We start from the raw sequence: 25,996 nt of genomic DNA on the forward strand, positions 1-25,996 counted from the left end.
GTTACTAATCAGTGTAAGTATCTACCATGCCAAAAAAAAGACAGCTGTTCCATTTATTAAACTCTACCTCATAGACAGGTTCCATCTGAATCATGTTATCACAGTAGTCATAGAATCATTACAAAATAGACTCAAAGTGACTTAAAACAGTGACCTAATCCATTCAACTGACTCAAGCCAAGGTCAGTTATACCCCAATCTTTTTTTTTTTTTTTTTAATTCTGGCAAATATCCAGAAGTCTTTAAGATGATGCTGAATGTAACAAAGGTTATAATGTCCCTAATAATCTATTTGGACACTTCACTAAATTGGCTTTTAAACTTTGTCCTAGAGAGAAGAGGGGAAATTCATTTCAGCTAGTTTTAGACAGATATATCTGAGGAGGTCCTCTAGGCTCCTTTTATAGATGCTTCTAGTGCCATTTGCCATGCTTCAGACATTTAGATATGATGAATGATACCGAAGAAGTGCCTGGTTATATAATTCAGTATTAGTGGCTCGGATGTACTCAGTGCAGTTTACATGGCGGAAATCTGAATTTAGACACTAAGAGTAAGATTCATCTGTCTGACCTACCATTATTTTCATCAAACCTATGTTTCCTAATTTGCTTACAAGAAAAACGTAAGACAACATTGAAACCTTAACTGAAGTCCAAATACTGGATATCTGCTGCTCTTTCCTTACCTGCAAAATCTGATATCCTCTCCTAGCACGGAATTAGATTGCTTTAATAGATTTGCTCTTAGCAAATCCATGCTGTCTCTTACTTATTTCTTTGCTATTTTTCAGCTACTTTAAGTAGTTTATCTCTTCAGTGACTTTCCTATGAATTGAAAATAATTCCCCACATTCCCCTTTCTTTCTCCTTTTAAAGATAAGCTCTACATCATCCTCTTTTAGTCTGTTGGTACCTCATCCATTCTCCAAGAATTCTCACAGAAACCCACTAACAGGTCTAAGTTTATTTCAGGCAGTTATGTAACACAAAATGAAGTTCATTAAATCAATTTTAAGATACCTAACCTATGTAACCTGTCCTTTCCTTATCTACAATTGAGGTTCCAGCCCTAGGATTAGCTGTGCATGTCATATGCTCACTGATGACCTTTTCAGTAAACATGTGTGATAAAAAGTCATTGTACATTTTTGCCTTCTCTGCACCTGCTATAAGCAGCTTTTCTGTTCCTGCAGTACCTCTCCCAGGTGCCAAAGATTTCTTTGTTGTTCTTCTTCCTATTAACATACTAATATAATTATATTATAGTAAATCTTCATTTCTTTTGCTAGTTGCATCTCACTGAGTGCTTTGGCACTTCTGAATTGTCTGTACATACATGTGTTATTCTCCCATGCTTAGTAAGTAGAGAAATTTTTCTCATTATGTCTAAGGTGAAAAAAAAATGACAATTTAGCCAAGCTGGTCTTTAACACTGTCTGCTCTTCACATTGGTGAAGCTCATACTATGGTCTTTAGTAGTGTTCTGTTGAAGAACCCACAGATTTCTCTTTAGCTTGCACCCTAAGGATTTTTTAAAATAAATTCTCTGAATTTACTGAAATCTACACCCTTGGGATTTTTTTTTCCTGGGCAGTCTGACAATGTAATTTATCTTCCAACAAGTGCTGTGGTAACTAAAAATCTCCCATTACTGTCAAGTCCAATGGCTTTAGATATGTACCAAGAACAACTACGTTCTTTCTTGCTTTCATGCATACCAACAGATATTTAACAGCTCTATCTAACCCTATTTTTGAGATCTCAAAGCAATCATCATATTTTGGAAATACAAGCCAACATTTACACTCTTCTTCCCTTTCCCTTTCTTACTGAAGAAGTTGTATTCTCTATGAGGGGACTACTAGTGTAATATATTGTGCTGGGTTTACGTGGTGGGGTTTTGGTTGCAGGGGAGGGACTGCAGAGACAGCCCCCATAAGGATTTGCGAGAAGCTTCCTTGGCTCCAAAACCACATTTCATAGATTTCTAGGTTGGAAAAGACCTTAGAGATTGAGTCCAACCGTCCCTAAACCCCATTAAACCATATCCCTAAGTAGATCATCCACCCTATTCTTAAACACATCCAGGGATGGGGACTCAACCACCTCCCTGGGCAGCCTATTCCAGTGGCTGACAACCCTTTCAGAGAAGAAATACTTTCTAACATCCAACCTGAACCTCCCCTGACTAAGCTTATACCCATTTCCTCTTGTTCTATCACCCATCACTAATGTAAAGAGCCCTTCCCCCACCTCCCCACCATCCCTTCTCAAGTATTTGTAGGCTGTAATCAGGTCTCCCCTCAGATGGACAGCCTCTGGCCAGGGCTGAGCCAAGCAGGGCCTCTGTGAATGCCACATTTAAGAAGCGGACAAAGGAACCTGACCCAGGTGGGACCTGCAGTGAAGAGAGGGGGGAAGTGGGGGGACTTGCTTGCCTCCTGGGCAAGCACTGAGCCACCGCCACTTGACTGGAGAGAGACACAGTGGCACGGCTTGGAGAGCTCCAAAGTACCCCTCTCCAGGGCGTCTGCTGGGTGGAGTTCATCCTGCTGGGACTGCTGAGGTTTGTCAGGTCGGTCAAGCCCAGCGTGGCTGCAGCAGAGAGAGGACTGAGATCTGAGAGAAATTACTACACAGACACCAAGGTTGGTGAAGATGGAGCTGGAGGAGGTGTGCTGGAGCTGAGATTCCCCTGCAGCCCATGGTGAGACAGCAGGCTGAACCCCTGCCACCTGTGAGACACACAGTGGAGCAGAGATCCACCTGCAGCCCGTGGAGAACCCCATGCTGGAGCAGAGATGCATACACTCAAAGGAGTTCATGGAGGACTGTCTCCGTGGGAAAGACCCACCACAGTGCTGGGGACTGACGGTGGAGCAGAGATGCATCTTCAGTCTCCGCGGGGAGGGACTCCACAATGGAGCAGATGGCTGCACCAAAGAAGCCATGATTCTCTGGGGAAAGCCTTGCTAGAACGATCTGATGGGTAAGGATTGCATCCTGCGGGAAGGACTTATGCTGGAGAAGTTCGTGGAGGACTGGCTCCCATGAGGAGGGGCTCCATGCTGGAGCTGGAGAAGAGTGTAAGGAGTCCCCCTCCTTTTAAGGAAAAAGTGGCAGAAACAGCATGTGATCAAATGACCTGCAACTCCCATTCCCCATCCCCCTGCACTGCTGCAGGGAGGAGGTAGAGCCGGAAAGAAGGGAGGGGTGGGGAAGGTGTTTTAAGATCTGGCTTTGTTTCTCATTATTCTCTCTGGAGCAATCTGTAACAAATTAAATTGATTTGTCCTCAAGATGAGTCTGTTTTGCCCGGGCCCATGGTTGATGGGTGCTCCCTCCCTGTTCTTATCTCAACTCTCAAGGCTTTTGTTACACTTCTTTTCCTCCTCTCCATCCCACCAGGATGGGGGGGAAGAGAAGTGAGTGATCAGCTGTGTGGTAGCTTATCGGCCAGCTGGGCTAAACACCACAACATATATATGATAAACTCTCTACAATGCCTACTTTTTCATAATCTCAGATGAGTTCTTTGTATTCCTCATTGATTCTTCTGTTAATTCTCCTCTGTTCCTCTTTCTTCTACCATCGGTATACAAACAGCTAAGATACCTGGTAAACTGATCTACGATTCTTTGCCCAGTCACTTCTTTAATCTTGTTTTAAATAGTCCTGTCTTTCTCAGGACCTGTGTCCAATTTCCGTTATTTAAGATGAAAACTTTTGTCCTTGCCATATGGTTCTTAATTTAAAGTTCTCTCAGAATAGAAGCTATATAGTTATATTTAGGATGTATCTGATTGATGCTTGACTTGGGTGTGAGAGGAGTGACGATAATATCTCTTGAATTTTCAACCTCTTCATCCATTTCCACAGAGCCTTACAAGGACTTTTGATTTGCTTTGATCATTCTTGGCAGTGTGACTAGTATTCTTTATCATAATGTAGTGATTGGTGGAATCCTTTGCAACCTGGCAAATCTGGACTCTTGTGAAGAAACACACCAGCCATAATGAAGGTGCCAGGTGGTGCAGATGTCTCCACATCACCTTGAGTAGAAGGCTACTACCCAACAACATCTTTTTTTTTCCTCTTGGTAATAGAGGTTTTGTACTCCTTGGGGTAGTGTTTTTTTTTTTTTTCTCTGTTGTCACTGAGATTAGTTCTTAGTTGCTCCCAGGTCAGCACTCTTGCTTTTTGTTTTATTAGTAAGCTATTCAGATGTTGAATGCTACATGCCCTCAGAGGACATCAGCAGCCATCTTCCTCTCTGTAGTTTCAAGTTTACTCCTCCAGTATCTGTACTGCTATCAAACTGAAAGCTCTACTTATTTTTTTTGTTTTTGAATGCGTGCTGTAGATGAAGTCCTCATGACCATACTCAGCCAGTTTTGATTCTCTCCTTTCACTGCTCCTCTAATTGCTTCTTAAGAGATTCCCCTAGAGACCTAAAAGTCATCTTTCCAGATTTCACCAGTAGGAAAATATAGGCCAAAGTTCCTGTAAATCCATTCAAGGATTTCATCACAAGATGTCATCATTGTCTAATTTTAAATACAGCTATTGAATTATCAGTGTATGACATATCACTTCTCAAATACTTTTCACTGAGAATGAGATACTATGTAGTATAAAAAGCTCTTCATGCCTGGTAGATTAAAAATATTTGTGCTTGAATTGAACATATTTTCATTTTCACTAACAGTTCATAAAAATATTGAAGTATAATATGAAGAACAGGAGTTGGTAAATACTAAAATGAAGGATTCCATATCAAGCTACATTTGCTCTTCAGTATAATCAGAAATTTTACTATTTGCTAAAAAGTCATCAGACAAGAAAAGTGAAGCTTCCTGAATGTTTCCTAAAGTTTCCTCAATAATCTGGATGCTTTCGGTTTAAAAATAAGAGAAGTCTCTTCTACTTGTACAGTCTGGACATTAAATATCTTATTTTTAATCTTTACTAGATAACCTTTTTACATATGTATTCAAGTAAAACTAACAAAACTCATCTATTTATATATTAACTAATTAAGGATTTAAAAATTATTTTACCTGATACCATACTACTAACGTTTTATTCTAAGCATAGGCCAGATCTTTACATTTGGTTGTGTTATGCTTAGCACAGAGCCAGGAAGAAGAGAGATGGTGAACGACAAGTTTTGAGATGGAATTTAGGTCCTCAGTACTATAACACTTGGGTAAATAAAACCTTAAGAAAAAACACATAAAGATCCAGACAGTGCCAGCTTCTGTAAGTAATTAGACAGGGTTATGTGAGGCGCCTCTGAGAAACACTGAGGCACCTGAGATGCTTCTTGCCAATAAACTATAGACACTTAAATAGAAGATGTACACACAAAAAAACCCACCTGATTTAGTGCAGAAAACTTCAAAGCAATCCCTTCATTACTGCGAAAGACCTATCAAAAAATCTCTTAGGTTGTATTACCAGTAGGAAAAACCTGTGTATTGCCTCATGGTAGTTAATAAATGGTAATTAACATCAGCTAATATCTTAAGTCAAGTAAAATCTGTTGTTTAATATGTAAATATAACTGTAATAAGGCTCCACTTGATCAGTTACTCCAGTCTGCTAACCATGAGAAATCGAGACTCCTTATTTTCTGCTAGATAACCCTATTATTTTGTTAATAAAAAAATAAGAATATACTTGAAGTATAACACGATTGATATAACATATTTCATGTTTTTGATATTATAATAGTTCCCTTTGCTTTGCTACCTAAACTATGTTCGACCGCACCTGAAAAAGGCAGAAAGGAATGAAAAGTGGAAAACATACACATGAAGCTGCATACAGCCAGCTCTATAGCAGAAAGAAATGTCTTTATTGCAGTCTGCATGTACAGCAAAATCGATTAAATTTAAAGAAAAGTACTTGCATTTTCATTAATAGTACATAGCTTCATTTCTTGATTAAGAACAAAATCAGGTTATCGTTCTAAACTAGCTAAAGACCATTAAGGAGCTGACAGAAAAGAAAAAAATGTTGGTCTGCAGGAAGCTGCACACTGATTAGAAGAAGAGTTGGGACTCAGTTCTCTCTGGGAAAACAAAAAGTGAAGAATAGAGTAGATCTTCTGCCAACTGAAAAAGCTAAAGAACCAAATGTCACATTTGAATGACAAGAAAAATAATGCATGTGGTAGAAGCCACAAAATGGCTGATGACAAGAGTTGTGAGATATTTTCTGATCTTAAAAGAAAAAAGTAGAAAAGAAAAGCAGTGGTCAGTCATAGGAAGGGACAGAGTAGTACTTACACTTCACTAAGTTATGAAAATTTGCGTGTGCATACTGTTGCTTTTGTCTCCTTTTCATAGCTGTTACTTGCTGCGCAACTTCATAATAGTCGCCTGATTTTGCATTTGGTGCCTGTGCGCTACCATGATGAAAAATAATAAGCAGCAAATCCTGAATTACTTATAATATATTCAGAAATTATTAACTACCTCCTAACCTAGAGTATTTCTATGAATAATTCTCCTTTCCAACACTGCAAGTTCCAGAAAGAAAAAATAGCCTGTCAGGACAATATACCTAGAACTTATCCTGATATTGCCCCTTACTCTTTTAGAAAAAAAATAATCTGAATCTGCTTGGTTTATCTGCAATTATATTTATATTCAAATCAGTTATTTTTCTCTTTTTCCTAGATTCCCTTCTCACTGTCCAGCTACTGTTAAAATAGCTGCGTCAACTCTATTTATTTGATAAGACACAGTTTTTTGTCCTGTACAGATATAATGCTCCATGAAATGGATGGTTGTTAAAATACTTTTTTTTTTTTTAAATTAAGCTGTAAGGTACATAGTGTCTTACCCAATACATAAACCTAAGTAATTGCATGCAATTGCTAGCAGGGATGTACTAGTATAGGTGACTTAACATAGCTTTGCCTCGAGACCAAATTATTCTGACATACAACTCAGTTTTCTTTCCTTGTGTTAGGAGGAAGACACAGTAAAATACTTTCAAAATTCTTATCAGCACAGTTGCACAGGTTTATGGTGACACACCAACAGGCTAGTCATGACTTAAGAGTTCTTAGAATTCACCGTGGTAAGGAAAGTTTGCAATTTTTCCCATTATTGCTAACAGCAGTCACTGGCTGTCAGTAACATTTTCAGCCCTGTGCCAAATATTTGCTTGAAGCAGCATTAGATAATATAATGCTTTAAAAAGTGTGAGCAGCTATTGGATTATATATACTCAGGGCCTCATCATTCTAAACAAAAACTCAGCTGAAAAAGATTGGAAAATATTCTTCTGGCAGAAAGGCCTCACTATGAAGACAGTAATGGAATAATGTTGTTTTGAAATCTTACCAGAAAAAAATAACGACTCCAATGGGCTATTTAAAGTAACAGCTCCTGGATACTGGGCCTAATGCATCTCTATCAGTAAACAACATTGATTCTGTTCATGGTTATTCAAATACCTACAAATGATTTCACCACAGTGGATTACTTAGAAATATCTTATCCACAGTTTCCCTACAGCCAGTTAAGTAAAAATTAAACAACAGTTAGATGTTTTTCCTTACTTGTGGAGTGATCGTGCATCTCCCCCAGTCCAGTATTAATTCCAGCATCTATTGAACTCATGATTTTATCAATCTACAAAAGAGAGAACAGTGAAAACAATTGATGGTCCCCATCTTTATAATTTTATTTTACTTTTTCCATGCATAACTTATGGCATTATTACTCTCATTAGGAAAACAGCAATCAAGATTGCAAAATGCAAAAATCAAAGGTAGACAACTAATTTCTCCACTTTGATTTTTATTTTGCAACAGTTGTACACTAGCGAAAGTTAAAGCTTGAGACTAGTATTTCTTTTTCTACAGTATAGTTGCTTTGATGCTGATGGCTTTGGTCATCTAGGTATATCTTCTTCTTTGAAACTACTTTGTCATATTTCAGTATATAAATACGAAGCAGAAAAATGCATATAGTAAAGTATATGATGAAATGGATTTTAATTTTATAGGCTCATTTCATTTGGTGATAACTGCTAACCAGTAGAACTCTATTTAAGCAGTAATATTAATGCATAAGAATATTATTTTGTGTGTTATAAAGTACTAAAGCAATTGTTCAATTAAGATTTCGGGAGAATATTCTAGCTCCCTTTTTTCCCATCTGTCACAAGGCCATTGAATAGGGTATGAAACATAGCTGTTTCCCCACATACCACAGAATGATATTGTTTGTGAAACAGCACTACATTGACCCCAAAACTCATTTGCACATTTCTAAATTACATTGAACATACTATGTCAAAACTACTATACTATACTATACCATTTTATTTTCTGTAAGAACAGGACAAAAAGTGAATCAAAAGGCTGGTGTTGTCTAAGAAGGCAGACACAGAGAGCCAGGTTTTACTGAGCTTAATATTAGGACTATTAGGAAAACTGTCTTCTTTTTAAAAACTATGTATTAGTCACTGGTGACAGAAGAAAATCTGGGAATTATGTTAGAAGCTGCAGATTTAGATTTTTTTTTTTTTTTTAAATAAACTACATTTTTCTTACCCTTAAGAACACTCAAAATGATGTCCCCCTAAAAAGGCAAACTTGGACCTGACTCGTATTGGGATTTCATAACAACGTGTCCAAGTTAAGACGAAAACCTGATCTTACATACCTTTCCACTGAGAAAGCATCTCCTTTACAATAAAAACTACCTTCTGATGTCCTATTAAATCAGACACTTAGATAAGCTAGAAACCTTTGTCTAGAAAAATAACCAATCATACAAACAAGCTCTGGGTTCTTTCTGGAATAAAATGCTGCACTGGAAATGTATACATTTCCCCATAGCTGTTCTTTTAAAGAGAAGTGTTTGCTTCTCTGTAATAGCAGTAAAGATCTAAACTTTTCCCATTCTTAATTTATCTCAGTAAGATGGGAACTTTCCTGTCTATGAAGAATCATTTACATTCTTGAAATTCAGCACAGGAGAAAAACAAATTACACATAAAGTGTTCAAAAAATATTTTAAATCTAGTTCTAAACCTAAAATAAAGTCACTTGTATGAGCAGGCATGTGCACTACATACTCGATGTGGACATTTCTTGTGATAGTCCCGAATTTATTGTAGCCATAAGTGTATTTCCACTTCACACAAGAGTCAGGTATACGCCAAGCATTCTGTACACATGCTACATACCAGTTAGAAAATATGTTATATAGAGAGAATTTGTAGAATGCATAATCAAGCTAAAAATCTTAGACACTGCATTCCTGCCATTTTCTCCTGTCTCTTGCTGGTGGGCATTGTCATGGTGGAAAATAATTAGCAAATACATAAATAACAGCCATAGCTACAAAGAATTTTACCAATTTTACTAGTGTCAGTGGTGAGGTCTTCAGTAGAAAATAATTTCAATGTCACAACAAATTGCAGAATTACTTCTGGTTAACTTCATTCATTATGGAAACAGACTTCATTAAGTGTGCAGCATTTTGAACAGAAAGGCATTGCATTTTGTGCCAGCTGTCAAACTACCTTGCATTACACTATGACACTATGATGATTTTCACTGTGGAAGATTCACTTTTTATTTCATCTCTAAAACTGAAAACAATAACAGCATTTTCACAATACCATAAATTTGCTTGTACTAGAAAACAAACAGACTTACTTCTTCCCATTCTGATGTGAAGGAAGGTGTTCTCTCTGAATTCCCTTTGGAGCAGTGTTGGTTTGGTGTGGGTTCACTCCAGTTGCTTCTTGCTTTTTTGTCATTTGGAGGATGGGTGATAAGATTAGAATCAGATTTCGAAACATTTTTGCACAAATGCTTTTCAAGCAAAGTCTTTGGTAAAGATCGTATTCTCCCAAGCGTGCACGCTCGCTCCACAAATCCCCCAGTGGTGATAACCCATTGTTCATTTATCCTTGTTGATGAGCCAACCAATGTATGATTTTCTACTGGTTTAGTTTTAGTATGAAATATGGTTCTGTTTACAACTGGTGGCTTTTTTTTCTTAACAGGGGGATCAGTGTTGCTTTCTTTCCGTAGCTGTATCTGCTGCACTGAGCTCTTGCTCAAAATACTTTTCTCTAGTGGACCAGTGCACTGGTTTGCTTTGCTGTACAGCTGGAGTGGATTATCAGGTGGGTCACATGCAGGTGATGATCCATGAAGCAAACCTGCAAACTGCTCAGCAGGGTGTCCTTCAGGAAGCTCACTTTCAGTGGATGTCTCTCCCTGGCAAAGACGCTCTGAAATGAGAGAGCACCTTGTAAAAAACCAGGGTGATAAAATACTGCAAAAAACCAAACCCTTACTCTTCATAAAATGACTTTTGTATGCTGCTTGTTTCTTATGTACAGTAACAAAAGATACTTACGCCATGAATTGATTTATCAGTCTTTTAAAAAACAATTCTCTCCTTAAACTTTATCTATTTTAAACTATTTTATCCTGACTGGTTGAAAAACATTAAAACACACTCAATGCTACACATAAATTCCTGGAAAAAAAGAACAAATTTATAAAATAAAATAGGTCATTGCTATTCCATCAACTTGATAGTGTCTCTTTGAATTTGTTGTTGAGTTGAAATGTATACAAATAACAGTTTAGTATGACGAATTAGCTAGTTAGTTTGTAAGTAGTAAAACACATGAAGAACCAGTATTGTTAGTAATTTTTCTTTTTATAGTCATAATAATAGTGAATTTACACTATGATGCCTTTTTACTGACAGTCTCTAAAGAATAGATTTGAGTGTTGTGTTTATTTCTGTGAACTTTTGAGAATAGATTCAGAGTAATAATAATCATTGAAAAACAGAATAGGATATCAAGTATTTTTGAAACAAGTTTTATATGTAATTTAACAAAAATACACAAAAAGGAACTACAGAAAAATTCACTTTTTGGCACAGTTCAGAGTGGATTATTAAAAATTTATAGCTCTTTTTTATGTCTGTTGCTGTAAGGACTAGAAGGGGAAAAAAAAGACACCTTTTTCTACCTGTGCTGCCTTATTTAAAGTGTTAGTGTGGGTAGCATCACTCTTTCCACATGGCATTAAGTTACCATATGCTACTCAGAATAACTACAACCCACTACAGTTGCATCTCTATTAACTACTTCATTAAAGATAAATACACTCATCTCATATGTATGGTCATATGTAGACTAACTGTAGGACTATATGCACAGCACTAGCTGCCAGAAGGAATCAAACATAGCATCATTTCATAATTTGCAAAGAAATTGAGCAGTTTCTTCCTATTTGCTAGAATATCTGCCAAATATCACTTCTAAAATAAGGCAGTATTTGATTATATGAATGATAGAAGAAAGATTTTTTTTTTTAGTGTGTACTTCAAAACACCACCAGTTCTTTTACTAGTCAGCAGCTTAAAAATGTAAAATTACATGGTTTTCTTATTCGTTAAAATATCATTACAAAGTTCTAATCTAGGTTAGTAGTGCAACCTAAGAAAATCTACTTTTCTTCTTTGGGAAACTACTGACTAGTACATACACTAAAGACATTTTTGCAACTAAAAAGATGTGGAGTGTTAAGGCAAAAGTTGAATGTGGGACATGACAGAGCTTAACGAATCAATAACACCAAAAAAGTTGGTTTGGAGGAAAAAAGCAGGGGAAAAGGAGGACATGGGACATTCTCACACGCATTGACTTCTGAAAGTTGCTGTATTAATTATATATCTGCAATTTTGAAGGTGAACTTAAAATTAAAAATAAATGACGCAAATAATGATTGACTTCAGTGTTTTTCCCTTACATGAAAAACTCAGTAGCTGGGATTCCGCTCCAGATTAAGACATCTCATTTTACATATCCACATGGGTAAGAAGTATGTAAGCTCCCACCATAGTCAGAGATCAGGTTGATAAAGTCAGTGGATTCTAGAGAGTGATGCCACTCACTGTGTGTTGTGGCTGGTCGGCTGAATCACTCCCTGTACTCTGTTGACTAGACAGCCAATGACTGTATCAGGAGATGGCATCCCACTTGCATTCAGATACCTACATTTAGGGGTCTTAATAATCAAGTGAGTCCTATTTTGCTCTTCCAGAAATGAGTCTTACAAATGTCTATTGAACTCATTTGGGAGATAAACGCTTTTGTCAGGACAAAGTAAGAAAGAAGAATAAATCAGGAAAAAGAAAAGCTTACAGACACCTAGATTGCAAGGATTTCACTAATATCTACATTATCTTCACTAACATCTTTGTTACATCTATACTGCTAAATAAAACTGGTCAACGACTATTAGGATCTTAAGGAATTATTAGGAATTATTATGTCCTTTAAACTAAACTCTCCTCCTTCTCAAGGGAGAGATGCCCCATCCAAACAATTACTGGGAATGGTCTCTGGCCTCAAACTTGTGCCATGTGAGAGTACTGTCTGGGTACATACTATTCAGTATCGGCCAAACCTTGCCAAAAATCCACACAACAGTTTAACAGTACAAACTGCCAAGCACCAATGTCCTCTCATGCCCTGATCTTGTTCAGTTTACTACTGTAAACAAAAGATGCTGTTTCTGAGAACTCTCATTCCTCTATGGTCAGTAAATATATCTAGTGACCACTAGAAAGTGCGTGTGTGCGTACGCACGCGTGTGTGTCACTTTCTAGCAGCAGCGCAGTGACAGTATATCAAAACATTACTTGTGTTAATTTTGTTATTTCAAGTGACAGCAGTTTGAAATGCGTTCAAAGACACTAACTATATTGTATGAACCTTTTCCGCTGGATCTTTCAGTACAGTTCTTGCATCATGCATATGTAAGTATATATATTCTACTGCAGGTATAAATTCCATCATTGAAGTATCCATACAAATGCTTTAAGGAAGCCAGAAAAGATGAAGATAAACGTTGCCTGCGCAACTTTTAGTCTTCTTATGTGTTAGCAGTACTTTATTTAACTTTTTATATGATTACCTACTATTTTTCCTGTTTCATTTAGTATTCAGAACAAAGTTTGCTCAGTGAAGGAGAATCTTGAACATTTTTTATTTTCCTTGTTCAAAAAGAGTGGTCCTATTAACTATTTACTGCACAGCATTAAAATTATTATTTGAATATCATGTTATTCAGAACCTTCTCAGATTTTTCATGATGTCAGTTATCTAAGGGGTTCATTCACAAATACAAACTCATGTATTTTACAAGGTGAGGCTGTAACGTGACAACATCCTAATTTGATAAAGGGGCGATAAGGTAGAAGGAGATAATGCTGAAAACGTCCACAAGTTTTGGGCATCCAATTTGAAATTCATTAAGATTTGCTTTGTTCAGAGTACTTAACATTGTATAATAGAATACTTTCAAAGCTCAGTTGTTATTGACTTCAATAGTTCTGTAATGTTGCAAAAGTCAGCATTCAAAAAAACCAAGGAACTGTTAATGACTACTTGGATAAAGTTTGGTCTGTCTCGATCAGCATAACAAAAGCTCTGGCAGAGACAGAGTATTGTCTGTGTGGTGTTCAGCTGCCTCAGCTGTCAGTCTCCTTTGATAACTTTTGCTTTAACTAAGAGCTTTGTTAATCATACGACAAAGGAAGCAAATATCTCATAGCTATGACTTCTTCACCCCATGATTTTGAGTAATGCAAACAACAACTATAATGTGCAATGAAAAAGACAGGTTGTATGGACAGAGTAGTATGTGGTTATGATAAAGGTTAAAAAGCAAATAGCATTGCATGCTGCACTGCAGTCCTATAACAAGTTATCCAGACAGGTGGCACCTCCACTCTTGGAGGTTTTCAAGACATGGCTAGGAAAAGTCATGTCTGATCTGATGATGATAGTCCTGCATTAATGATCCAATCATAATTCTGAATATTTTTACTTTTGAATCGATAACTTAAGTCTAATGCTCTTTTAATACACATTTGTATTCTTAGTTTAGTTTCCTAATGCAGTTAATGCTAAATACTTTTATGTTCAGAGAATAATGACAGTACAGAGATGAACTATACTACTGCTCTAAATAGTATAGAACAATACAGTGAGTGGTAGGCTACTAAAGAAATCATAGAAGGAAAAAAATAATCCATGCAATATATAGTCATAAAATAATTTGCAATAGTACACTTTTCTTTCTTACTCCAAGCCAATATCTGTTCAACTGAGGCCTGAAGTATGAGATATTAGATAACCTCTTCAAACTATATCATATCTAAAACTGCAGCTACATGTCTTCATTGCTCACGTGAGTGTCCAAGGTCTCAGTGTCAAGAACTTAAGTATGAAAAACTCTAGACAGGGTAACATAATTATTCTTCTGTATCCTTGACAAAATAGGCAACTTAAAAGCTAAGGAAGGATTTTTTTTTTTTAAGTTAATAATTAAAAATCTCAGATATGAGATTACTGTCTTTTTATTGTTGCATATTTCTGCCATAAGTTTTAAGACAACTGATACTGAAATCAATATTTCTTCTGGGGCTTAGTAATGATGCACAAAATGTTGTATTTTATGATTAAAAACAGGAAGTAATACATATCACAATTATTTTTGTTTTGAATACTGCTGTGCATTGAAAAAACTCCTTTTGTTAAGTTGTCTACACTGATGGTCGATGTCTTATGTGGTTAGAATTAATCTTAAATCCACCAAAACATCTGAGAAATTCAGACTCTCTATTCCTATTATGTTCTATCCCCCGACTTTATCATATGCTTTTGAACCTTTTCATTATATGCTTTATTTTTATTTGTTTAACCAACTTAACTGGATCCAAGAAACATGTTAGGCAATTATATTACATAGGTGTATGCTCAGTGAACATTAAGTTAATGATACCAGTTTTGCTTTCTCATGGGTTTTTGAATAAATCTTCTGAGAATGGGCTTTCAGAGAGTGCATAGGGATACCAGAGAGAGAATAGGTGGAGAAGTTCAAGCTCTAGGATTGAATCCCAATGGAGAGAAGTTTTCTGTTTATGATGATTTTTTTCTTTTGCAAGAGCAATTATTTTTTGTAACTTAAAAAAAAAAGCAAGAGAAAGATCTTGCTTCCTCATCAGATACAGCTTTTCTCACCACCTCATCTTTTTACTTGTAAATAGTATCCTAAATACCAAAACATAAACAGAAGTCATCTCTACACACCTTTAAGAGTCATTACAAGTGCAAGTACAGTTTACCAATCTGAGTAGATTACTTCTACAGTAAGTCACTGTGATGCTGCCATATCTATGTTGCATGGAAAACATTTACATTTGGAACTACAAATAAATTCAGTTCTGCCAGAATCTCAAAGCCACAGATACACATTGCTATTATCACCAGTTTACATAAAACCAAATAGGCATTTAGGCAGCAGATTGCAATTAAATTAGCTATTTATTTATGCACTGGTGCACCCCAGCACAGTTCCTTTTGCTACATATATAGAACTCTGTGGAATACCATTTCTCACTTTCAGTATTTGAGAGTTATAATTTACCAATGCTTCATCAAACTGACATATCTATTTTCTGAATCTGACTCCAAGACTACAGAGCATATCAAGAAAGTCAGGAGCATATTAAGTACTGTGAATTTTGCCTTCATGTAAAGTTAGAAATCAGCTTATTCACATTTGTATCTCGAGAGATTCCATGTTCAAATTTAAAGTACATTCAGGAGAATAACGGTTGTTAATAATAGTAATGAAAAGAGCTGTAATAGAGAAATTATAATGACAGAGTTACACCTTTAATGGGCATTGCTCTTGCCATGGCACAAGTTTCTAATGTAAAATAAATATCCACTAGAAATTTGTTCTATAGCTGTGGTAAAGACTGTATTGTGGCACCTGTACTATTAATCCATTCAAATTCTGTTTTCATTTGATCCAGAAAGATGTTTTTGGCAGGATACTCTGCATATGTGTAATATCTGCCCAAAAACATAGTTTCATCAATCAACTGAGTGTGTGGAAAAGGGAATTGAAAATAACAGTCACAGCTGAGTAGTATTTGGAGAGTACTCTTTCATAGGACAGTAAGCAAAGAAGTCATCTTATTTGCTTAGTAAAGATTGCTTTGGACACACTAGAATATCTTCAGTAGTGATGCTATTAGTTGTACTGTCAACGTAATATCACAAAGTGGGATGATCAGCAAGAAAAAGCTTAAGACAGAAAATCCAAGGTATTTAAAAACTGAAGTAGCAATATTCAGGAGGGTATTATTTCACACAGCAAATAACACTGTGCTCTGACCAAGCTCAAGCTCTTTGATGGCAGTATGTTGGATGCAGATATCTTTGATGAGGCAGTGCAATGTTTTCGCATTCTAGTAAGCGTTACAGAAAGGTACTATGGACCTTTGTGGAAGATATAACAACACAATTACTAAGCAACTAACGGATAATGTGGGCTTCTACTGTCACCAGCAACAACACAGAAAAGGAGCATCAACGTCCAGCCAGATTGCTGTTTCTCCTTCTGCTTCCTCCTAGATCTAAAGAAACCACCAGAAGGTGGTTTGCAAGGTTGGTGTCTGTGGTGTCCAGGCTCTGTGCCCAGGTTCCAACAGTACCAGCTTATGAAAGCTGTACAGTCCCTTAGAAATCACAGTAAAAGTCTCTATGGATTATGTGTTTGCTTTTACTAGCTTCATAACTGCCAATTCAATTACTTAACATTGCATTCTGCACTTGACTGTGTACTGAAGGATTTTACTGCCTCTCTACCACTACCTTCTTGTAGTTTCACTGTCTACATTTTACTCTTGTTTCACGATGACCAATCAGGAACTGCAAAAGATGAGAAAGATTTTGAGGGAAAAGACAGCTCCATACAGAGTTTTCTGAATATTTCTTGCTAGCTTCTAATAAAGAAAAAAAACTTTCAGTGAGGAAAGATATTAGTGAGTAATTACTGCTCATTCTAAGCACATTATAATATCCAAATATAGTTCTTGCTCAAGATTTCAGCAATAGGAGTGTAGTCTGGTGCAAACAAAGATAATTTTAACTCTCATAGAGGTATATTTACTCCTGCACATTTTCAGAAGTTTTTGATACTCATAGAGTCTATTTTGTATTTGAGGGTGACATAAATGTAATTTTTACATAGATCACAAACGGTTAATCTTTAACTGCAAAATTCAAACCAGACAAAAATACAAAGTGGCAGCTGCCACCTTCATAATGCCGTTTCCATGAGAATTTCTTTCTATGTGACTATATAAGGCATGGTTCCTAGACGCCTTAATGACAGACAGCCTCTCATGAACCATCACATTTTACAGCACAAGAATCTGCCTTATATCTGTTCATCAAAATAAGATTCTTTCAGAAAACTAGTATGTTAACATATTTATGGACTAAAAAATTCAGGCAGATAAAATAATGTTCAATGTCTCTCAGGTGAAACGTTGGATTAGTTCAACATCTGTGTTCAAGCTAAAATTCCACTAGAATATTTCAACTCTACTATGCAGTAAAAAGAAAATAACCACAATATTTCTTTAAAACACTCAAGCAATATTTCATAAGAAATTCTGAGAAATGAATAGAAATTGATGCAAAATGTAATTTTGCAGAAAGATCACATATAATTGCATCGAGAAATTTCTGTGGTAATCTCTTTTTGCAGGATTAAAGCTAGCAGTTGAGTGGGCTGTGACTGTGCTTAGAAAATGCATGTTAATTTGACAATGTAGTACAGCAGGGAAGAGTAATAGAAGAGGAAAATTTGGTGACACTTAATAACCAAAACCAGTGCAAGGCAATATGAATGTGACAGATGAGTTCTTGATACCATATTCTTTTTTTGAAGACTCTAATGAAACCTCGTTAATTGTTCCACTCTTGATATTTCACACATCAAATGCAAAGAATAAACAACAAAGTCCTCCATCAACTGGGAACAAAACTCACTAATTGTCAAGGCAAAGAAACTGGAAAAAATAATGGATGATTTTTAGAATGCTGTTTCTAAAAGGAGACAATGCTCAACAATTTTAACACTTGTTTTTGAAAGGAAGGATTTGCCTAAGTAACAATTCAGCTTCCCCAAGCATGAGACAAATGCAGAAACAATACAAAACACATGTTCTAGCATTTGCACTGATCATACACTTCTGTCTTTCCTAACCTTACTAAAGAACATATTTCTAATTTGAGCAGCATTTTTAAGATACTTAGGATGTGATATAAAGCAGTTTGCCTCTCCTCTCTTCATTCCACATACAAGCTCATTGTATGTTTCATCAAGCTGTTGTCTGTTTCATCTTATAATTAAGTTTCAAAGCCAGCAAGAAGAGAATCAGTGCTTTCATAAGAAATAATGTAAAAGTAAAGGCCCTCCACCCAAAATGGCCTCACTGAAGTTTTTCAAAATCTCCGGTTAGGTAATAGAAACAAAGCTGTAAGGACAGAAAGTGTATAAATATTTAAAGTATCTAGAAAATATCTCTGGCTGTAGAATTACAGTCCAGTTCTAGATGTAGATACATTCAGTCATGGAAGATTACATCCAAAACCGCAAAGTTTTTCAACTCTACATGGAACTTTTTTAAAAGTTTTATATGATTACTTACATGTAACTGCTTTGAAACAAATCACTAAAAATCATAGGTTTTTAGCAAGCTTGTAACTCATTACATTTTTTTTTTGTTGTTCGAAATACTAGTGAGGAAAGTGAAGGAATAAAAAAAATAGATTCTCTATATTCGTTTTCCCCTAATGATTTATTTGGGGGTTAAAAAATGTTAAATGAAAAACAATATAAATTCTTTTGAAAAGTATTTACAAAGCACAAATTATATTTTAAAAATAAATAAATCAAAACAATTATATGTAAAGGAATTTAGTTAGGAATATTAATTTTCTAGGCAAGCTGACAATCTCTAAAATGTTTATTTTTCACAAATAAGTGTAGTTACTTTAAAAAGTATCAACACATACACAGTGCTTAAAAGCAGAATCTTTGAAAGGAAGGGAAGAGATACAGGTGACTAAACACAGATGTATATGGCAATTTTAGACACAGTAGGGTATTCAAGGTGACTACAAGGGCTGACAGAAGTGACACTCAACTTACTGGAAGCCTGGGTCTTTCTGGGAAAGTAGCTAGAGGCCAGAAAGCCTATCTGGAGGATCCAAATTGGTCTAGACACAATGGTAGCAGACAAGGAGTACTGATGGTGGTACCTATGTAGGCAATACATCTCAAAGAATCTATTACTGTAAAATAAATAATTGCTTGACATGATTCTGTGCATATAACCCACTTCAGATGGCTCAGATACACTTACCTTAGATAGGAAGTGAAAACCTGTCATCGTTTTAAGAAACAATTGTTCAATACTTCTACCAAACTAGCCATCAAGTTAAGAAGCTGAATCACCTGAGTGGCACAGAGCACAAAAAGTTGGCTGACTCCAGATATCAGCTCACGATATTTTGGAAATGTGCGTTTGGAACATGGAATTAGCCTGCTATGAATCAACTGTGACTGCTAGGAGAATCAATGTGTAGCCTAATTAAGCCACTAGGATTCAGAAAAGCACTAGTTCAATTTCAGATTTAGTTCATAGGAAAAATCAGCATTAGACTACAATAGTTCAGACATGGAAGAGCAGTGTGAACGTGGAAGACAATTATCAACTTTCATAACACAAAGCCAAAAGCACCTAAGTAGCTAAAAGGATGAACTGAAAAAAGGGAAGAGAATTGATTAATCTGCAGCTGCTTGAGGCAAAATTTTCAAACAGATTCTTTCAGGCTATTTGCAGAAGGAAATAACTGAATTTTACCCAAATTTACAGAAACTTTTTCCTTGTCTAAAAGGAGCAGATACAGGTAAGAAAATTTCATTTCGGTACTTTTCCTCAACTGCTTTGTATTGTTACATAAAAAAAAAAAAAGTTACTACAAAAAACTGCTTGAATCATCAACTAGTTGCTGGTCACAAGCCCCCACAAAGATATTTCCTTGATATTTCCAAATATAGGTCAGTTCTTCTGGTTAGAAACAGAGTGTCTGCCATCCACATTTTCAAGCTACAGAGCTTGATCCAGAGAGGCACAGTTTAAACCATTCAAAGCTCTACTTACATAACTAGTGGAAAATTCACACAACGCAAGAGCTACACACAGAAATCCTGAATTATTTATCTTCTGTTAGGATCACGTGAAAGTTAGAGGACAGAGCTTCATTTAGTGAATAGCTATGGAAACAGAAAACATTACCACTCATCCTGCTGTTCTTCAGCCAGAAGCTACCATTCCACAGCACCACTGCCAGAGGTGTTTGTAAGAATGGCCTCTGATCTGCTTAAGGCAAATCAGCTGTGCCAAATTGGGTAGAGAAGTTGAATTCATGTGGCTTATTTTGTTTGAGACAGATTAGAAAGCACCCACAGAAACCCTTCAGCTGAAGCCAGATCTGGGTGTGGCTACCTATGAAAGAAGTGCAATGACAAGGAGGTGCTGGTAACATCTTCAGTTGCTTCCATAAAATTCTGCCATTCATAAAAGGATTATACTTCTCTGCAATGTAAGGGTCAGCTTTCCCCTCTGATGCACATCAGGTGGATATCCCCCTAAGGCACCAAATAGTTCTGCTTTTCAAACATATTACACCTACTGAGAACATCATTTTCTTAGATAGGTTGAATAATGTGCATGATGATTCTATAACATTAGCATAGTCTAATGAAGAGGACTAATTTTCCAAGATAAAAGGATTTAAGATAGTACAGCTTCCAAAGACATCCTCCAGACTGGTAGAAACACATGAATAAAATAATTTAAGAGTCTAGGAATTGTAAACAGGAAAACAGAATGTGAGTATAAGTGATCAGGCACTACACTAATATTGGTGGGAATTGTCCCATTATAGGCCCATAATCAATAGCCCGGATTCTGATCAGGTAACAGCCTGATCAAAATATCAGGAATAATAGGTTGTAGAAAACTCTTGATTTAATAAGTACATGAAACTTCCTTACTATATAACTAGATACTTTGGATTTAGAAAACAACTTATTTTGAGAGATAACTAGTTCTTATCTACAGTGTCAGAGCAAATAAATGCTTCAATATAGGTTATAACAAGATCATCAGGTCCTTAAACCAGAAATACCTGAAGCAAGACAGGCCTAGAATGTTATTATTACTTCATTCTGCTCTAATTTACTTATGTTTCACTCAGTATGAGGAAAAATGATGAACAGACATCAATAATTATGTTTACCTGTGAACTAAGGACTCCGATGAGTCAGATCTGACCTTCCTATTACACGTGTAGTTCTGGTGTTTAAGCAAGCCTGCTTACATTTCACCCGAGAAACAGGTGAGGAGAGAACAGGTCACTGTGATCCTATTTTGTACATACTGTACATAGATAGGCAGAATCTGTAACAACAGGGAGTCCCATGTGAATACCGGGTGAGCTAATATATGAACATATATCTCCTGCAAACAGGGTTGTGATTCTGTCTTGGTTTACCAGTCTAATAGTGAGAGATTCCCATTTTCAATTGGAAACATCAGATTAAACCAAAGAAGATTTTACTTCTTGCCATAACAGATTCTCAAGAGAGAGAACTCTGACAAGGGGCAGTGAATTGCAAATATGAAAGCACACAAATTGCATGGAATAATCCATATTTATTAACTGTAATATGCAACAGTTTAAAATGATAGCATTTTTAAAGGAGGACTTTATATCTAAGAGGGCAGGGATAGAGGAGATGCAAAAAAGTAGTATGGATTTCCTAAAAGCTTTGAGCAGTCATGACTGACGGGTACTATGAAGTGGACGCTTGTATGAATGCAGAGAAATAATTAGGGGATCACCATCATCTAAGTTTTTTATTCTTCTTTCAAAGAATCCCTTCAAAATCTTTGTAGAATGATCCAACAGTTAGAAGACTTCTATTTTGAACAATTTGGTAAGCTCACTTGCCTTCTTCACAGATCAGGGGAGCTGAGAATGGAAATAACAGAGATGGCAATTTTTTTCATTGGATAGGTCATAATCTATTGGACCTCCTTGGGCCCATTACTTTATTCCTAATCCAGTGGATTGTTAGGACCTTTCTCTAGTGGGAGGTCCATAGGAGATACCCGGAACTTCCTTTGTACTGAAGCAACAATGAAGTTCTATTCACAGCAATGCATTTGTCTATTGGCCACACCAGAGTTTGTGCATGTTAAATACTGTCTACAAAGACATCTGAGCCATCATTTGCCTTTTAGGTGTAACAGTCCTCCATTTTTCTAGCTCTGATCACTGTGATCAGTCAGGAAGTAGATGATTCTTTCCATTCACGGTGTGGTTCCTGACTGCAAGGCTTGCGTGGGTAAGGTGAAAGAACATGCTACATTTCTCTCAGCATTACTCCTAAAACTTGAAAGGTTGCTCTTCCATTTCACATGACAACAAACTTCCAAACCTCAGTATTTTTCATAACAGAAGTATGTCCCGGACAATGATTTCAAACACTTCCTCAGTATTGGATGGCAGCATCAAAAGCTAAAGTGTTCACATTTCTACTTTGAGCTTTTAGGATACTTCTTTCTGTTGTTTCTGTTTTGGAAAGGGACTCACTCTCAGCAAGTATACATTAATTTTGGTGAGAGTGACCTGCTTCAAACTGTCCCTTCTGGAATACTTGTTTTCAGTCACTACAGAAAAAAAGGTCTGAGCTCTTAGACGTGGCTTCCTTGAACGCGCTCCCTCTCCACTCTCTCCTTCTTTCCCCTTCTTGCCCCTGTGCTGGGTTTATGTAGTGGGGTTTTGGTAGCGATGGAGAGACTGCAGGGATAACCTCCGTAAGGAGATCTTAGAAGTTTCCCCACCTCCAAAACCAGTTGAACCAGGCTCAACTCTAGCCAGGTTGAACCCGCCTCTGGCCAGGGCTGAGTCAATCAGTGCCTCTACAAATGCCACATTTAAGAAGGGGACAAAGGAACCTGAGCCAGGTGGGACCTGGGGCAGAAGGAGGTGTTCTGGAGCTGATGTTCCCCTGCAGCCCATGGTGAAATGGCAGGCTGAACCCCTGCTGCCCATGAGAGGTACAGTGGAGCAGAGACTCACTCGCAGACTGGGAGAGGCCCCCATGCTCAAGCAGAGATGCCTCTGCCCGAAGGACTTGGTAAAGGACTGTCTCCTGTGGGAGGGACCCCATGCTGCTGGAGATTGACAGTGGAGCAGAGATGCATCTTCAGTCTGTGAGGAGGGACCCCATGCCAGAGCGGGTGGTTGCACCTTAAGAAGCCGTGACTCCATGGGAAAAGCCTGCACTTGAGCAATCTGATGGGTAAGGATTGCATCCTGTGGGAAGGACTCAAGTTGGAGAAGTTCATGGAAGACTGTCTCCCATGAGGAGGGGCTCCATGCCGGAGCTGGAGAAGAGTGTAAGGAGTCCTCCTCCTTTTAAGGAAGTGGAAGAAACAGCATGTGATCAAACGACCTGCAACTCCCATTCCCCATCCCCCTGCACTGCTGCAAGGAGGAGGTAGAGCCGGGAAGAAGGGAGGGGTGGGGGAAGGTGTTTTAAGATCTGGCTTTATTTCTCATTATCCTCTCTGGAGTAACCTGTAACAAATTAAATTGATTTATCCCCAAGCCAAGTCTGTTTTGCCCGGGACCATGGTTGGTGGGCGACCCCTCCGTGTTCCTATCTCGACCCTCAGGCCTTTTTGTTACATTTTTCTCCTCTCCACCCCACACTTGGGGAGGAGTGAGTGAGCAGCCACGTGGTTGCTTAGCTGCTGGCTGGGCTAAACTACGACAGACCCATTCGAGAATTCTTCTACAAAAGTCACCTTCTTGGTCCACTGCACTAAGCATGTCATATGCTTTGGTTCTGCCTGTTACTTTTGAGGCAATTTGTGGCATAGAAATTATGTCTTAAAAAACCTTCAAAGTCATTAAACAATTGATTCCTGTCTCTCATGTGCTGGCAATGCCCCATTCTTACTATTTTCCTATTTTCCTCAGAAGTCATGTAGCAGAATTGAATTGTTCCAATATTTCATGATTCAGAGGGTTTGTAAAACTACTGCATATTTCAACTCAATTAAAAGCTGTAGAAAAATTCACATTGGTATAATTATGTTGCTGATAAAGACAATTCCTCGCATTGCCTCAAGCCCACTATTGCTGCTATACAGATCTGTGGAGGTTCAGGTTCAGCTTGCTTTGAAGTAACACTGATTCTTCCAGTGTTTTCTTTGAAGACGTTTTGCTATGTTAAAGTATCTAACCCACCAAACAAACTCAGGAGAACTGAGTATGCAGTAGTAGTTCATTAAGTCAATCATAATTAACAAATAATTTCCGCAACAATATTACAATTGTTTTAATTAGCACATTCTTCATCTGGAATAAATTGGAAATCAAATGATCACAGTCTCCTGAGAAATTTACTCAAGTCACATTTTCCTCTCTTTAAAAAAGCAAACAAGCATCACTAGCAGCTCAACATATCAGAGAGCACCGTAACAGATACCTGGCAGATGTTTTGATGTTTTCTTTCTTTCTTTTTTTTTCTTTTTAAAAAAAAGCTTTTATTGTTAAAATAATGAGAAACACTAATGAAAACATTTTAATCACTTTTCTGATTAAAAGTGGGCAAACACCTTATAGCTGTCCTTTTGTAACTAACAGAAAAGAAAGACAGAGAGAAGGGAAGAGAGAAGAAAGTAAGAATAAAAGGAAAATCAAGAAGCCATCCTGAAAACCTAAGACTCTAAACCCAGACACTTCTGATGAGATTTTCAAATTACAATTGGTCCTAAAAAGCACTTTTTTAATGTGCAAAGCGTTTTTATGATTTTTTCATTAGTTTTCAAAAATCTTATGAAGATACAAAAATGAAATGCCAAGTATTTAGCCAATACTTGCACCTTGAAAGCATAATATTTTTATGTAAGCACCTAATGTAAAGAAGCAATCAAAAAAAGTTGAGATGGTCACTGCTGGAATAGGCTACCTTGAACTTCACAGTATTATTAGCACTTCAGCTTATGTTATTTAATTATTCTGCCTGTCTGCACCCACCTAAATGAAAGAAGACTGAAGAGGGTGGTGCAAATAAGTGACACACATTAGATATTTCTGAGAAGAATGACAGGAGTTCTTAAATGAACAAGGAGTGAACTACCAACTGGGACATGCATATTGGCCTCTTTCGAGCCCAGTTAACAGGTATTTGAATTTTCTTCAAGTCTTTAGAGGGAAAATAAGTCATTAAGCTACTAAAAACTTCTCTGCTCAGAGAATAAAGGGTGAGCCAAAATTTAAAGTAATTGGGATAGCTACAGTACTAGAAAACAAAGAACAAATCTGTAGAGAGAAAAGGCTTTCTGTTTTGAAAGGAACTTCCTTTCTTCCAACTCTCTCCGTGGATATTTATTATAACTTGGACAAAGTTCAAAAAAAAACCTACAAATATATGAGGAAATATGCTATGTGTTTCCAAACCAAAATAACTTCACAGATATGACAATGGATCTGTGAAGTTTAAAGAAAATTTCAAGTGAAACTTGATTTAAGTTCATCTAACCTTGCAGACTGACTGTCCATATAAAGACTAAAAGTCTGTAATTTGCAAGTGGCATCAAAATATCTCTAATTAATCTGAACTTTAATAATTTTTATCATTTTATAGCCGCCCAAGATATGCAGTAATCAAAATACAGAAGTACAGAAGTCTGAAACAAAGTAACTGCTTACTTCTTAAAATGGACATCTACTTCAGTAAAACCATACCTTATACTAAAGCGAACACAGCAAGGTTTTTTCTACACGAAAGACAAAGATTCAGATACTTTTTGACAGTTTTTGAAGTCAATTCATTGATAAAGACCATTAAAAAAAGAAAGACCATCACATTTGCACATCCTTACTTCACAATTCTCAGGTGAAGAATTGCAGAGCAATATGGTTTTTTTTTCCCTACAAGGCTGACCCTCTAAGAATTCCTGTTGAAAGTA

General features: G+C 36.9%; 1 protein-coding gene across 6 annotated transcripts in view; it reads right to left on the minus strand.

Annotated features, from left to right (window-relative positions):
- Positions 1-25,996, minus strand: part of ANKS1B (ankyrin repeat and sterile alpha motif domain containing 1B) — a 476,662-nt gene that overhangs the window by 226,839 nt on the left and 223,827 nt on the right. For 4 of the 6 annotated variants that reach the window (XM_086610943.1, XM_086610941.1, XM_086610940.1 and 1 more), the window contains exons 14-15: positions 9,691-10,256; positions 7,579-7,651 (exon numbers count right to left, since the gene is read on the minus strand). In XM_086610943.1, coding sequence (XP_086467069.1) covers positions 7,579-7,651; positions 9,691-10,256 — 639 coding nt within the window. Of the gene's footprint in view, positions 1-7,578; positions 7,652-9,690; positions 10,275-23,755; positions 23,785-25,996 lie in introns of all 6 variants that reach the window. The other 2 variants (XM_086610942.1, XM_086610938.1) reach the window with 2 other exon arrangements.

The sequence above is a fragment of the Tauraco erythrolophus genome, chromosome 4 (assembly GCF_009769465.1).
Source record: "Tauraco erythrolophus isolate bTauEry1 chromosome 4, bTauEry1.pri, whole genome shotgun sequence".
NCBI classification, from domain to species: Eukaryota; Metazoa; Chordata; class Aves; order Musophagiformes; family Musophagidae; genus Tauraco; species Tauraco erythrolophus.